Consider the following 16,511-nt stretch of genomic DNA (forward strand, 5'->3'; position numbering starts at 1 on the left):
AGCAGCGTAATAACATCATCTGATTAATATTCAATTATCCATGTGATTAAAATTAGCCTACATCAAATTAGCAGTAAACGGTTTGTTAAATATGACACGCAATAACTTTACACATTTGTTATGAGCGGCAGGCTTTACACGTTCATGTTTCAAGAGTATTCATTATATTTCAATGTATATCAGTGTATTTAGTTCTACATTTAGAGAGGATTTTCCTTATCAGAGTAGCCGTTTTTTTAATCAGTGTAAAGAATAACTGGATGTTTACAAAAGCATTTTGATATTGGTAAAGGCGTCTGAAACTTTTGTGAAGCATCAAATCACTGGCATATTAACTATCAAAACATGTTTATGACTGCATAAATGTATTATTGGTTTTAAAAAGTCATATATTGTGCATTTCTATTATACACAATTTGTACTAAAGCGATCTTAAAAGTTCATATCAATTTCTCTTTGCACCACCAGGTGGCAGTTTTTGTACTTTCATTTCGAGGGAGCAGATTGCATGTTTTATTAATATGTATAACTTTATTTGGTCCCACTTTATATTAAGTGTCCTTAACTACTATGTACTTGCATCAAAAAATAAATACAATGTACTTACTGTGTTTATAATGTATTTGAGAACACTTGTGGTGCTTTTGAGTTGGGATAGAGGTTGGGTTAGGAACAGGTTTGGTGGTATGGGTAGGTTTAAGGGTGTAGGTTTAAGGTGTAAGGGATGGTCAACAGTGTATTTACAAATGTAATTACAAAAGTTAATTACAGACGTAATTACATACATGTATTTAATCAAGCATAAGTACACAGTAAATACATGTATTTGCACAATAAGTACATTGTAACAAACTATTAATTCCTGTGTAAGTACATGTTAGTTAAGACCACTTAATATAAAGTGGGACCCTTTATTTTATTAATATAACTATATAACTATATATATATATATATATATATATATATATATATATATATATATATATATAGCCTAGTTAAAAAAAAAAAAAAAAAATATTTACCGTTGTCCCAAGTGTAACTACTACTGTAAGAAAATATCAGAATTCGGAACATACTTTCTGTATTATCTTTGCTTGAACTGAGCCGATCTAATCCTGTTTGTATGAATTGAACCTGCTCCCGATCAGGTTTGACCTAGCAGAACTGTTGCTATGACAACAACTCTCGGATCAGCTTTGAAGAACGAAACGATCCTGGATCGTGTCAAATCGTCAATATCCAAATCCAGCTAACTGAGTAATCCACGTATGAAGAACGGACCCCAGTTCTTTAACAAACTGAAAATATACTTTTGAATACATTTTTTTTATTTATTTATTTTTTTTATGATATCATACGCAACACTCTTGACTCTGGTACAAATGAAACACAAAACAGGAAGAAAACATTCATTTAAGCTGTTTAGCAGATCTCAAATCAAGCAGATATTCCAGGTATTCTTGCATAATGTGTAAAATAAATAAATAAATGTGCATGTTTTATAATAATATACAATGTTATAATACAATATTATATTAATATACAATGATTTACAATATAATGTACACATTACAAAATACTTTACATTTATAAAAGCAGATGAATATTGTCTGTTTAAAACATATAAATAATAAAGATAATCAGCAAAATTAAATTATTTTGTGGCTTCTATACCGTTGCTCAAAAGTTATTTGCTTCTTCAGGTAATCTTAGTCAGGATTTCTATATGTCATTAAATAAAACAATGTGGGAATACGGGTCCACATAGTTTATTCATGTGCTAACCGCTCATTTTTAGCAGCCCAAAATATTGTTCAGAAGAGTTTTAAAATTTGAAATATAAATATATATATATATATTTAAATTGTTTTCACCCTCACTTTTGTTCAATTTGCCAAAACTATCCAATATCCCAAATTCCCAATAATATCTGAATGCAGCCTTTATGATGCAAGCTTAGATTTCATCACTCAGCGATGCAGTGTTGGACACAATGCACTCAATGTAGAGAGTGGCGTCATTGTGACAGGTAGGGTTAGGGGTGGGGTTAGGTGAGCCCATTAAAAAGCATTGGATGCAGCTCAGATTGCACTGCACCAGGTCTGCATCCAGACCCCTCTTCAAATTCATGTGCACTTTTTTTAACCCTTTCATGCGTTATAAATTCTCCAGCTGACCCTGCGTGAGTTTTGTATTGTGACCGTTACTTAATCTATTGTGTTCTAAAATTCCCTTTTTGTCCTTTTCTTTAAATATTGACAATGTTCTAATTATACTGTAAAATTTCTGATACTCTGATTCTCAAGTATGTATTAGAACATGCAGAATATTTAGTCTTTTAAACAGCATAATAATAATTGTATTATTTGTTATTAGATGGGTAAAGGGCACCGCCATGTTTAGTCTGTGTTGCAAGAGAGGGAAAAGTGTAGATGGGATACAGTTGAGGATACTGGCGTCAATATAGCATAATTTTTGTGACACTGTACAACAATAAATAATATTTTTACATTACAGTGAGGGTCGGTTTAGGGTTGAGGTAGAGATAGATGCTATTAAAATGCAATTAATGCATAATTTAATGAGTAAAATAAATACTTCTTGTTACCTTCCGATCCCTGCTGTATCCCTTCTAGCAACAACCATAGAAGAGATCCAAGCTGCTGGATTTACATCATGTTTATTAATCATTTTCGTCAAAAATATATCGAAGACGTGAAAATATCTTAATGTGAATAAAGCACATTATCCAGTTATTTATAAAAAAAAACTATTATTGTCTTCTTCATAGATATTCATGTGCGTTTACCTTAAATGGTATGTACCTTAAATGCTCATAGTTTTGTGTAATTGAATGTCTAAAACCTGAAATAAATGTTAGTTTTTTTTTTTTTTTTTTTTGAAAACACGAATAAATTGTGATTTATGACAAGCACTGCGCACCTCTTTCTCTGCCTCAGGGCAAGCTGTCAGAAAATAATTTTTAGGAGTTGATGGTGTGTGCTGTAAACGTTCTAATCACACCGGTGTGAGCGTATGCTTCAGGGACCAGCCAAGACTGATCACACTGGTGTGATCGTATGCATGAAAGGGTTAAGGTGTCAAAATTAACTTTTATTAAAAATAAGCAGTTTTTTCCACCTTCCAGGACAATATATAAACACTCACCACTGGATTTTTTTTTTTTTGTACTGGAGATTGACATCACTCAATTTCTTCATGCACCACACAAAAACAAACAATAAAATAGATTGTCTGGTATTTTCTACAGAGTTTGTTTTTATTCTTAAACATTTGCAATGCATCGATGCAAGGCTGTAAAAGAGGCACGGAAAATCTAAACCCTAGAGAGTGAATGAGGGTAAAAGCTGAACAAGATCAAGACGAAGCAGAGACTGAAGGCCTGCATTCAGCCCTGGTCAGTTTTCTTAAATGTCAATGTTCATGGAATGACCTCTGGAGGGTTGCTCCTCTCTGTGACGTGAGTGCTGCAATCATGGTTGTGAGTCCCGGTGGAGATCTGAGCGGTGCAGGCTACAGCGTTACTGTTGACCCTGCGGTTCAGCTGGATGACGGTGGTCTTGGAGGGCATGGAGGAGTGACCATTCTGTAGCAAACTTCTCTGACAGCAGAACAAGATGCGGAAACACCTGTAGAACTGCAGGAGAAGAGAAACTTCAGACCTCTCAATATTGTCTTAAAAAACATGAGCATTGACACTTTATCTTATTCAACATGTTAAACCAATATAGATAGTATTGTTCGGATTTTACTGTTAAAAATAAGGTAGAAACTGTCAAAAATTAAACGCATTGTTTGACCATTTGTGCAAAAATGTTACATTTACTTCATAGTTAAAAATGTACACTAAAAAAAAAAAAAAACCCAGCAGTGGTTAACAGCTTTTACAGCTAAAACTACGGCAGAAGTCATAGGTAACCCACCGTTCCTACTGCACCCAACCCGCACTGAGCTAGGATCCAACCGGCGATTCTTTGTATGGTAGTTGGTTGACAAAGAGGCTAATAACCATGGCCTCTAGCGTCTGTAGCTAAAGCATCTTTTGAGATTAGAGGAGTGAGGTTTACCTGCATAGCACTTCGCTAGCTGACCTCCTTATATATATATATATATGTATATATGGTCACACTTTACAATAAGGTTCATTAGTTAATGTTAATTAATGCATTTACTAACATGAACAAACAATGCACAGTACATTTACTACTGTATTTGTTCATGTTAGTTAACCTTAGTTAATGAAAATACAGTAGTTCATTGTTAGTTTGTTAACTCATGGTGCATTAACTAATGTTAACAAGCATGAACTTAAATGTTAATAATGCATTAGTAAATGTTCAATTGTGATTAATAAATGCTGTTCCAGTGTTGTTCATGATTAGTTCATGTTAGTAAATGCATTAACTAATGAACCTTATTGTAAAGTGTTACCATATATATATATATATATATATATATATATATATATATATATATATATATATATATATATATATATATATATATATATATATATAATTTATTTATTTTTATTTTTATTTATTTTTTTACAGTAAATAACTGTATTAAATTTGCATTAATTTATATTGTTAAGCCATTGTTTAAAAGTACTAAAATCTGCATGTTGTACCTTTGTTATTCTAATATAAAGGTGTCATTCACACAACTACTGAACACCATCATATAAATCTACATTAAATTTAACAAAACTCACAAAACTAAAATTAACAATAATAATGTTAAAAAAGAAAAACACAAAATTGATTGCTAGTGTAATGTGGGGAATTCTGGGAAAGTCCATTTACGATTTTTGACCACATCAAGGTAGTTTACTGTAAACCAGGTTACTTTAAGATTTTTACAGATTTTACCAATAAAACCATGGACATTTTTTTACATTGTTGCATATAAATCATAATATATGTATGTATTTTTCTATGTTTAGTTATGACAACAAGAACGTTTTCAGTAGACAGCTAATTTTATTTTAAAACCTTTTTTGCAGAAACAAAGTGGTTGGCCACGCAGTGGCGCAGTAGGTAGTGCTGTCGACTCTCAGCAAAAAGGTCAGGGTCAGTTGGCGTTTCTGTGGAGTTTGCATGTTCTTCTTGAGTTTGCGTGGGTTTCCTCCGGGTGAGTGTGAATGAGTGTGTGTGGGTGTTTCCCAGAGATGGGTTGCAGCAAGAAGGGCATCCGCTGCGTAAAACATATGCTGAATAAGTTGCCGGTTCAATCTGCTGTGACAACCCAGATTAATACAGGGACTAAGCCGAAAAGAAAATGTATGAATGAATGAAGGTGTAAGCATATAGATATTTCTTTTTGTAGCCAAAAAAAATTTCCTGTTGTCTATAACCGACTAACATAAATTTCTTTCCCCTTAAGCTCTTTTTTTATCAAGTGTGAAACATTTGCAAGAAACTTGCTTGGACTCTAATAACCTGCTTCAACTCTAAATCGCACATATTATTATTTTTAAGGGAAATGGCTGGATTTTGTAATGTGTGTTTCAAGAGTTCACACTTAGATATTGCTTGACAACTGTAAGCAGGTTTGGCATGCTGTCCCGGGAGAGAACCCTGAGCTCGGAGATAGTTGAGCCCAGGGCTCCCGCCAGGTCCATAGAGCATGTGAGGGGAGTACGAGATCAGGTGGTTCTCGAGAGCTCCCCTTTTTAAAGGAGGAAATGAGGTGAAAGGGGGTAGATGGGGGGTTTCTTCGGAAAACAAAGGTAAGGGAGTAATATCTAGCTAGACTATTTATAGTAAGTTAGGATAGATCTGATTGGCTAACTAATGAGTGTAGATAGGCGGCCAGCTGCAGTCAATTATATCACGTGTTCCTCTCGAAATTAGTTAAAAAAACTTCACTTATATAGCACATTTATAGTGTACGGCCATACACCCAAATCCTTTCACACTCGCTTCACCCCCAGCAGTGTGCAGCATCCACTTGGATGATGTGACGACAGCCACAGGACAACGGCGCTAGTGCTCTCACCACACAGTAACTATAGGGGGAGTGGAGTGACAGTGATAGATCCAATTTGGTGGATGGGGATGATTGGGAGGCCATGATGGGTAAAGAGCCAATGAATGGAATTTGGCAAGAACATGGGGGTTACACCCCTAATCTTTAAGAGAAATGCCAATGAATTTTAATGACCACAGAGAGTCAGGAACTCAGTTTAACATCTCATCCAAAAGATGGTGGTCACTGACAGTATGGTGTTGCCTTCGCTTTACTGGGGCATTAGGACTCACGCAGACACGCTGGCTTCACTAGCACCACTTACAAGAGCTACTTAGTTTTCCCATGTGACTATGACATATCTGCAAATCATGCTAATTATGCTGCCACCTTTAGAATGCAAAGTAAAACCATACTGATTTTTTCCTCTTTGTTTTGTGAAAAAAAAGATGTCAATTTTGTCACTGTTGTATATGGTCAACAGGAGGTTTAATTATTTGATTTATTAATATACATTTTAATAACTATGCACTGGAATAACTAGGGTGAAATCATCAAAGTGTGACTTCTATAATATTATAGACAAGGAATTATGTGTTGTTCAAGTAAATATGGTATTATAAGCAGAACATCCATAGATTTCTTCCCTGTCAGCATTTTAAATACGAAGGTTCTTTAAAGTCTTGGTCAAGTGGAAGAAATGGAGGGGAAAGAGTATTTTACAAGCCTCATTTTCTCTTTAATCATTTCCGATTGTGCTTCCTAAATGCTTCCCTTTTCAACTGGTTCTCTCATTTTCCTATTCATTGACTGTCACAGTTCAAATTTCTGTTTGCTGATATCTCCCCCCCCCCCCCCACCCCCCCCCCCCCCCCCCCCCCCCCCCCGGAGCCCCGTAGCTATGAGTAACTGGGTCACGCTGTTACTGCAACATTATCTGCCATATTTCTAGCATGAATTAACACAGGATTATTCAGTAGTCTATGTTGCTAGCCAGTCTAAGGCTACTTGCTAAGCCTTGCCATAACAAGATGTTTGCTTACTTTAGCCAACAGTTACCAATGCAATGTTAACGTGTTGCTAGTCTGTCCTAGGCAGGTTGCCATGCCTTGCCATAAAATTAATAGTTAACATGTTGCTAGCTTATTTTAGTCTACAGTTATCAACACAATGCTAGTATGTTTCTAGCCTGTCTTAGGCTAGTTACTAAGCTTTGCCATAATATTGAGAGTTAACAAGTTGCTAGCATGTTTTCCTACTGAACAAAAAAAACTGCTTAAACCAGCCTAGGATGGTTGGCTGGTTTGAGATGGTCAACCAGGCTGGTTTTAGAGGGGTTTCGGCCACTTCCAGGCTGGTTTTCTGCCATTTCCCGCCAGTCTTAGCTGGTCAGGCTTGGAGATGACCAGCTAAGACCAGCTTAGACCAGCTTAGACCAGCTTGACCAGCCCAGGCAGCCTGAAAGCCCAGCCAAAACCAGCTATGTCCAGGCTGCTCATGCTGGTTTTAGCTAGATTTAGCTGTTCATTTTCCAGCCTGACCAGCTAAGACCAGGTTGGAAATGGCTGGAAACCAGCCTGAAAATGGCCAGAGCCCCTCTAAAACCAGCCTGGTCGACCAGCTAAAACCAGCCAACCAGCCTAGGCTGTTTTAAGCTGGATTTTTCAGCAGGGTTAGTATGTTGCTAATCTGTCCTTGGCTAATTATTTGGCCTTGTCATGTCTTTGCCAATTAAATGTTGCTAGCTTCTTTTTAGCCCATAGTTACCAACACAATGCTAGCATGTTTTAGTATATTGCTAGCCTGTTAGGCTAGCATTGTCATAGATTGATTACAGAATGGTACTTATGTAACTGCATTTATAAGAAATATTAAATGATTTAGGAAACCGTATTAAATGTTACACAAAGAAGATTTAAGTTTACTGATCTGACTTTGAATAACCCTTTCTGTCATTGTGTATGATTGTGTTTTGTCCAGGCATCCTGCTAATGATGTCCTTATGTGAAGAGGTGCATGTGTACGAGTACATTCCCTCCCTGCGTCAGACGGACCTGTGCCATTATCACGAGCGCTACTACGATGCCGCCTGCACTCTGGGTGCGTATCATCCTCTGCTCTACGAGAAGATGCTCATCCAGCGCATGAACATCGGCTCAGAGGATGAGCTCAAACGCAAAGGCAAAGTCACACTGCCCGGATTCAACAAAGTCCACTGTGAGCCTTGAACACACACACACACACACGCAATAACAGCCTTTCTAACGCAGAGGAGAACCACAGACATCCAGCCGGCTCATTAAAAAAACTGACTGTGTGGGACTAAACCTTCTGCTGTAGTTGTAGATCTCTCTGAAATGCATTTCCTGAGCCTATGCTTAAAGATGGTCCAAACAGCAATAGACACGTGACGAGAAAAGCTTTTTAGATGTTTGTGATGTTGAAAGCCATCAAAAAAAAAAAAAACAGTATTTCTTATACGTATAACTGTGTTTGACAGCGTTTGGAAGTATTACAGTCATAGACACTGAAAATTTCACTGTCAAAAAAGTGCAGAGATGGGATTTAGAACAAACATGAGCTTTATTAATCTGTCTGTAGATGTTCTGACAGATTAAAAGCTTCTCGCCATAACATTGTGTTTCTTTTTTTTCCTGCTGTATTATCGTTTTCTGCTGTAATATATACGTCGTGCCACATTAACGAGCCTTTTTGAAAATATTTTGCTCTTCCAGAACTGAATCAATACTTTATTTCCTACTTGTTCCTTCAAAAGCAGAGTAGAAATACTGTGCCTGTTGTTGTTCAAATTGACTAAAAGGAGCTTTTGAATGTGACTGTGGTTCATTTAATTTGATCCTAGTCGATTTATACTTTTGAAGAACCTGTCAAGACAGGTGGTTTACAGAAAATAGAGTCGTTGAATAAGGTTCCACTATAACTCACAAGTGCAGCACTGTAAATATTATCTGCGATTTTAAGGCTGCTGGCAATATAACGGAACACATTGGTGATATTATGTGTTGCATCTAGCGGTTTTTAACGTCTTGTAGCCCCTAAACTCAAGAGGTTTTCTGACTCCTGCTGGAGTAGTCTTTAAAAGCGAATGAATTACCTTTGCGTTGTCTTTTCTTAAATGTACAGTTATTCATTTGACGCTTTCACTTTGCGGTTTGACTTTTCTACAGAAGGTAATACTTGAAGGTTTGTTGTTTACTCATTGTTTTAATGTGTGCCATTTTAATTAAGACGATAAGCTGATTATTTTTCTCCTGTAGATCTGGTGAGAAGAGCTAACGTCTGTTTTAACTAATGTTGTAGATAATATTGTAGAAGTCAATTTAGTAAGTGATGATTTCACTCAGGAGCTCATGATACTCTTAATAGGGTGAAATACTTCATCTTCCTTCTAGTCTTAAATGGTAGGCTGAGATGTGTAAAGCTAAACTTTGACTTTTACTCTGTCTTGTTTCCCCATGTTGGGGGATTGTAGATGTAGAGAGCCTGAAGAGTACCTTTTTTTTCTAAAGTAGGTTTGGATGCAAAATTTCCACCTTGTGTTGTCTTGAATGATTTAGTGTTGAGGCTGGTTGGGGTTTTCGGGCATGTGATCAATCCTGCTCCAGTCACATTCGGATAATAATGTAAATAAATTAGTTTTTGGGCTTCTGTCCTACTTTTAATTGACCAGAGTAGTGAAGAAGACTGGAAATGATTGGGAGGAGAGCAAGTTCAAAAGTTTGGGGTTTGTAAAATATTGCTCACCAAGACTGCATTTGTGATAAGAAACATGGTACAGACTACTGTTTTGACCAATAAAAGTAACTGTTTTCTATTTTATTTAGTTTTAAAATTTCCGTGATGGAAAAGCTGAATTTTTAGTATCTTGAGTCTCACATGATCCTTCAGAAATCAGTCTAAAATTTGGATTTGGTGGTCAAAAAATGTTTCTCTTTATAGTCAACAGTTCTGCAGATTCATATTTATGTAGGAACTGTGATACGTTTACTCTTTTAAGGTTCTTGAGTATAAATTTTACAGTAACATTTATTTAAAATGAAAGTCTTTTGTAATATTATATAGTATAATTGTCTTTACCGCCTCTATTATTAAGGGTGCATTTCAACTCTAAACATAAAACTTTTTTTTTTTTAGTTTTGGTCATTTATTTACACGATAATGGCTTTTTAAGAGCCTGGAAATGCTGTCTTTTGAAAAAAAAATATTTTTTAGGCTCAAGTTTCTGAAAATGACACCATTTTCCTGTTTAAACTATAAACTGTGATTTTTGTTAAAATAACATGCATGCGTACACTGTAAAAAGATTTCCTGCTGCTTATTCTTTCAGTTCTAGTCAACTTGCATCAGTGAAACTTACTAAAAATATCAACGTAAACTTATCAAATTACTGCGCAAACTAAAAATGGTAAAGAAATGAATTAAAACATGACTAACTTATTAAAATATGTTTAAGTAACATGAGAAAAAAAATTGTTGTTTTGAGTTTGTCACATGTTTTACAGTGTGGAATTTAGTTTTAAAACTTGTGATTGATTTGCCTATAGGGGAATTGAATAGGAATAATAAATTTCAGTAAATGATTTAACTACTTTCTATATAATATTTAATGCAATAAAACAAATTTGCAAAATCAAGCAGTATAACAAGCTGTTTTTATGGCTAAAAATTCACAATGGAAGTGATTTATTTTCTTCATCAATTGATGAAGTTTTGTTCCTCATCACTGGCGCCACTGGCCTGTTTGGTTTGGGTCTTGAGGAGCTGTGCATCAGTGAATTTGCTCTTCAGTGTTTGGACTTTCAGCAGTGAAAATTAAACCCCACTGAACTGAATTGAATTGGACTTCCTGACTGCCATTTTGTTTTTGATTGAAAACCTATTATTTTCATTCTCCTCCTAGACTGTTTTTTCCAAATTTTCACCAAATTTGACCATGCTGGCAAAAAGTTCATGTTAATACGTGACACTGTTTTCGTTTACGGCACTGACAGATGTGCTGGCACAACGTCAAAGATTGCTTAATTCTTTACCTTATTGACACAGATCTTTAGGTGTGTCATTGGCAACTCACAATGTTCCAACTAATAATTGGGTACTAATATTAGTTAATACAACTAATAACAGTGCCACCAAGTTATTATGACACATAACCCGTTCACTAACCATCAATAATGAATCAAACATTTGCTAATAACTAGACTGCATATGTTTATTGTAATAAAAATTGATCGCAACCTATTCCTTGGGTCATGCCGAGAACATTGATACCAAATATGTCATATTTGGCTAAACTTATAGGTTATGTTTGCCTCCCATGATAAATACAACACTATTATTCTATTAATGAAATGGGTTTTAGTTAAGAAGCAGGTTTTAGTTTATCACTGTCATGCAAATGTACCTTATATGTGTACATTTTCATTCTTAATAAAGTAAAAAATAAACAAAATCTGACCCCAAACTTTTGGACAGTAATGTACACTGACCATCAGTCCACTGCTCTCCTCTGCATATTTTTTTTATGTATTAATCGTGATGGCCAAATGGTCATGTGACCGACCGAGGGACTTAAACTCTGCCTTCAGCATTCTCTTCAGTCTTTTTCTAACTGTACGATCAGAGGCAGAGTCGTGTGTCCTTCCTTTGTGAATGTCTTTTCCCAAGCCTTTAACAAGAGGTGTTTCGACGGCACAGACCTCGTCCATGTCTCTCACAAGAAGAGATGAGGTGGCCATTTTTAAGAGTATTATTTCTAATGTTTACTGTAAATATGCGACTACTTCTAGAAATAGGGGGTGGGGGTGGGTATGGGGATGTACATTTCAGTGCATAAAGCATGTGAAAAAGCAGGACTGGTTAGTTTTCATGGTTAATAACTTTGCGGTTGTAGGAATGTTAGGATTTAGCCTTTTGTTTTGAGCGATGTTTATTAATGAAGATTGGAAACAGTTGATTTGAATGGCGAACTTTTAATGCTCTGTCACAGACGAGCACAGGACAATATTGAGGACTGTGCCAAATGTGTGTTTGTGTGTCTTTGTGTGTTTGTGTGTCTGTGTGTGTGTGTGGGAGAGAGAGATATGGAACGTTTGACTGGTACTGTGTGTATTTGTGCCAACTTTTCTTTCGCCATGTTTTATTTAATGTACTTGATATATTATTTTCTGTCATACCTTCCCTTTTTATTATTATTATTTCTATTAATATTATTATTATTATTACCCCCCCCCCCCCCCCCCTTATTGTTATATCTGTGAAAAAATCTTTCAACTTTACACTGTAAATATCTGAAATTGTCTGTTATAGGCCAGTCCACTTTCAAAAGCCATTGGGTGTTTTATAATGTTTAATGCTCCATATGTTAATAGAACGTTATCATTGAATTCATTTTTAAAACACTAAATGTTTGTGTATAATTTTGACCATTGTTTCTATAATAAAACCTTGACCTTTACTTGACCCAGTAAAATATTGTGTGCTGCCTATCAATTGCTTGTCTCTACTTGCTGTTTCTTCTTAAGCAGGTTGTCTTAAAGCAAAGGTGGTCAACCCTGTTCCTGGAGAGCCACCTTCCTGCAGATTTCAGTTGCAACCCATATCAAACACACCTGCCTGTAATTATCAGGTGGTGTTCAGGTCCTAATTAATTGGTTCAGGAACAGGGTTGGCAACCCCTGTCTAAAGCCTGATTTATACTTCTGCGTCAGGTCACAGGCCTAACCCACGGCGCATGCAACGTGCGTAGCTGTGCATTTATACTTCTGCGCGCTGTCTCTGTCGGTCTGCATTAACACTTCCGAAGCGCTAGTTGGCAGTGAGGTGTAAATGTTCCTCTGTGTCGAGTTTCTTCGCTACTTTTTTGCTTTTCCTGAACACTTCCGGGATGTACAAGTGGCTCAAACTCGCTCATTTTGAGGCAGGAACCGGCGGACGTGCAACAACTTTAACTATGAGGTAAACACAAAACAAAACTTTACATCTGGAGCTCCTTCACGGGACTCCACACTTGTAAACAATCGCTGTCGCTTCGTCGCGCCATTCGCGCGGCTCTCGGTCCCGCCCAGACTCGTCAGTGCTAAGCCGACCAATCACAGAGCTTACGCTACGCGTCGTTGCGACGTGTAGTTACATTTTTTTGAGAGGTGCACGTCAGTGACGGCGATGGCCACGGCGAAGGGCTATGCGTCAGCGCCGTAGCATACGCCGGTGTTTGACGCAGAAGTATAAATCAGCCTTTAAAGGGTCACAAAACACCAAAACACATTTTTTTGAGCTGTTGACAGTCTTATATGTGTCCCACGCTGCTATAAAGACTATTAATACACATATATTTTACTAAGCATGTTTACTTTTTTGTGAAATATGTGTCCTAATAGTGTTTATAGTAGCGTGGGACACACATATGACTGTCAACAGCTCAAAAAAAATGCGTTTTGGTGTTTCGTGACCCTTTAAGTTTGCAAATCGCTAGCATGTTTTGCAGGAACTGACTTTAATATATTTTAGCATGTCATGTTCTTAGCCTGTTTTAATGTCATTTAACAATAATGACATGTTTCTAGCATGAATTAGCAAATTGAGCAAACAGAGCTAGCATGTTTTAGCATTTATAGCATGAATTTTATGTAATGTTACAATGAATTGACAAACTGGGGGCATGTTTTAGCAAATCGTTAGTAAATGTAAAATGTTGTCAATTTTATTTAGTGCTAGAATGTTTCACAATGCTGCTAACTGATTTAAAACAATGCTAGCATGCTTCCAGACAGACAGACAGACAGACAGACAGACAGACAGACAGACAGATAAGTTTATATTGAAGAACATACAGTTCACAAAACCATTGACTAAATCCTGCAGTACAGGTGTGTCTGCTTGCAGTGGTCTACACCTCCATATGAGATCTTTCAGGATTTCGCAATGTCATAATTGCTGAATTTAGAGCAAAATTTAGCAAATGTCACAATTTTGTGGAGGTCACACATTTTTAAAATTGCCACAGATTTCCCACATATTTTGAGCAGTCGGGACACTGTTCAAATTCCCATCGTACCAAAGAGTGCCATCTGCATTTTTTTTTTTACATTCCAAAATATTATAACACTCTGCAATAGGACTTGGCATTTATTTTCAGACAGTTGGTTTCATTTTCAAATGTGATACTGCAGGGGTTTTTATTTGGCAAACAAGCTTCTCATCAATTAAGATGTGTATATTTATATTTCCACAGCAAAACAATAAAAGAAATGCTGCCAAATTTGAACTTTAGTTGCAAAAATCTGATTTGTGATATCCTGGAGGGACTTTATATGACTTGTGAGTATGATATGAGTCTGTGCTCTTGCCTGTTTGTTCATGAGGATGTATATGAGTGGGTTGATGACCGTGCTGCTCTTGGCGAGGAGAGAGGGAACCACACTGGCCACAGGTGAGATGATTCCCGGCCGGCCAAATGTGGCCATCATGGCCACGACGCCGTACGGCATCCAGCACAAAAGGTAACACACCACAGTGGTGATAACCATGAACAACACATGGTACTCCCGTTTCCGTGCAGCCGTCTTGCGTATCTTCCCTACCTGAGAAAGAGAGACAGATGTAAAATGTCAATAAGTGAAAACTGTTCTCTGGCCGACCCAATCATAGATTCCACATTCCATATTGATAGTATCAAGCACCTAAAAGAAAACTTTTCAACTATTTTTTTCCCCCACACCACATGGTGCTTTGCTTGAATTACAAAATTCTGATTTCCACCAAATGTCTTCAAGTTGTCCCAACACAAATCAATCAAGTTAACTTAATCGTTTTTTTACACCTTTAGGTAGATTAAACATAAAAGAATTAAGTTGTCCCTAAAAAAACTTAAGAATTGTGTTGTTTTAACTGATATTTCAAAGTTTAAATCTTGAGTAAACATCCACATTTAACGTTCAGGGGATTATTTTAATATGATTGTGCATCTGAACATGAAATTACAAGTATGGGGAAAAATAATGATGGAATGTTAGTAAGGTACACGTACCGGTACACACATGGGTGTAAATCTGAGGGGGGGGGGACAATAAATATAAATTTCTTTTGAGCATTTTTTTGAAGGGGGACACAAATACTACAGCCGGGTTGTACTAATAAAGATATGTCCCCACAGTCAAAAATGGTTTTATCATTATTATTATTATTATTATTATTATTATAGCATGGAGACTACGTCATTATGATTATTTTCAAAGTTTTTATCAGGTTCAATGAAAGCAAATTTTTCTTCAAAACTATTTATTGCATTGTTTGTTGAATTGTTTACTCCTGAAGCCGAATAAATGCAGGAAAAGACGTTTTCCATGCTCATATTAACTAGTTTACATTACACTTGTTAAATTGACTGATCATATTGTAAATCAGTGAGCCTGTAAAGTTTATTTGCTAAACAGCCACATCTCCGAAAACATTAAAAAAAAAATCACCCCCCATAAGAATTGTCATTATCCCTTCAATAACAGCACAACACCCTTACCTGACACTGTACATCTGACTGACCCTGCTCTGCCTGTTACTCAACCATTTCTTTCTCCTTTGCCTGTGATTGATAATGTGACAATAGTATTAGGGGAGTGGGCTATGGTGTCCCCCCCGTCCCCCCTGGGATTTACATCCGTGGGTACACGTAGTTGATACGTAATTTTTGATATTATGTAGCTCAACCAGCACGCACACCCTGTGCAAGATGGAGGTCACGTTGGAAGTTACCTAGTTTGGAACTATTTTCAGGTGCTGCATAATAACATTGCTACTGCTGCAGTCATGGTATGGCAGTAAAGTTCCTTGAGTATACTGGAATGAGAGGATAGTGTCTAGCATAGTGTCTAGTATCCGCCTAGAAAATAGCAACTTTTCATTTTCCATCCGTCTTAATACACAATGTAACATCTGAAAAGTCAACATTTAAAAGCAAAATTATCAAAACTTTTGATTAACTTGTGTTAATTTGAAGCAGATGCTTTAATACAATTCAATCATCAATGTTAAGCTAAAAGTGTTTCCTGGATTTAAAAAGAAAATGGTCAAACTCAGCTGTTTACTTTAGTGGCGTTGAAAATGTTGGCCTATTGTCAAGGTGTTACTTTAAAGGGCACCTATTTTACCCCTTTTACAAGATGTAAGATAAGCCTTTGGTGTCTCCAGAATGTGTCCAAGGTTTCAGCTCAAAATACCCCTGAGATAAATTATTATAGCCTCCAGAATCTGCTCATTTTTCCTGTCTTGAGTACAGTGCAGCTGTTTTTGTAGCCTGTGGCTTTAAATGCAAATGAGCTGCTTCACTGTTCACATGTGCGTATCTGCTTCTCATGTGTTAAATTAGATAAACAGCAGTCAGTGATTTACACAGACTTGCATGACGCTGAAATACAGCTCATTAGTCAAGAATACCAAGTAATTTTATTTCATGTATTTGTGGTGGAGTTTATTCAAGCCTTTCTGAAACAATGAGTCACACATAA

The 16,511-nt window shown here is 36.5% G+C and overlaps 2 protein-coding genes across 5 annotated transcripts in view; one reads left to right on the forward strand and one right to left on the reverse strand.

Annotated features, from left to right (window-relative positions):
* Positions 1 to 10,795, forward strand: part of st6gal2a (ST6 beta-galactosamide alpha-2,6-sialyltranferase 2a) — a 114,280-nt gene extending 103,485 nt beyond the window's left edge. For 2 of the 3 annotated variants that reach the window (XM_005168131.6, XM_073911784.1), the window contains exon 7: positions 7,972 to 10,795. In XM_005168131.6, coding sequence (XP_005168188.2) covers positions 7,972 to 8,219 — 248 coding nt within the window. In that variant the 3' untranslated portion in view covers positions 8,220 to 10,795. 3 annotated transcript variants of the gene reach the window in all.
* The window catches only part of tmtops2b (teleost multiple tissue opsin 2b), a 129,241-nt gene continuing 115,981 nt past the window's right edge, over positions 3,252 to 16,511 (reverse strand). Inside the window, exons 4-5 of one of the 2 annotated variants that reach the window (XM_073911523.1) lie at positions 14,358 to 14,591; positions 3,252 to 3,658 (exon numbers count right to left, since the gene is read on the reverse strand). In XM_073911523.1, the coding sequence (XP_073767624.1) occupies positions 3,443 to 3,658; positions 14,358 to 14,591 (450 nt within the window). In that variant the 3' untranslated portion in view covers positions 3,252 to 3,442. 2 annotated transcript variants of the gene reach the window in all.

The sequence above is a fragment of the Danio rerio genome, chromosome 9, assembly GCF_049306965.1.
Source record: "Danio rerio strain Tuebingen ecotype United States chromosome 9, GRCz12tu, whole genome shotgun sequence".
NCBI lineage: Eukaryota > Metazoa > Chordata > Actinopteri > Cypriniformes > Danionidae > Danio > Danio rerio.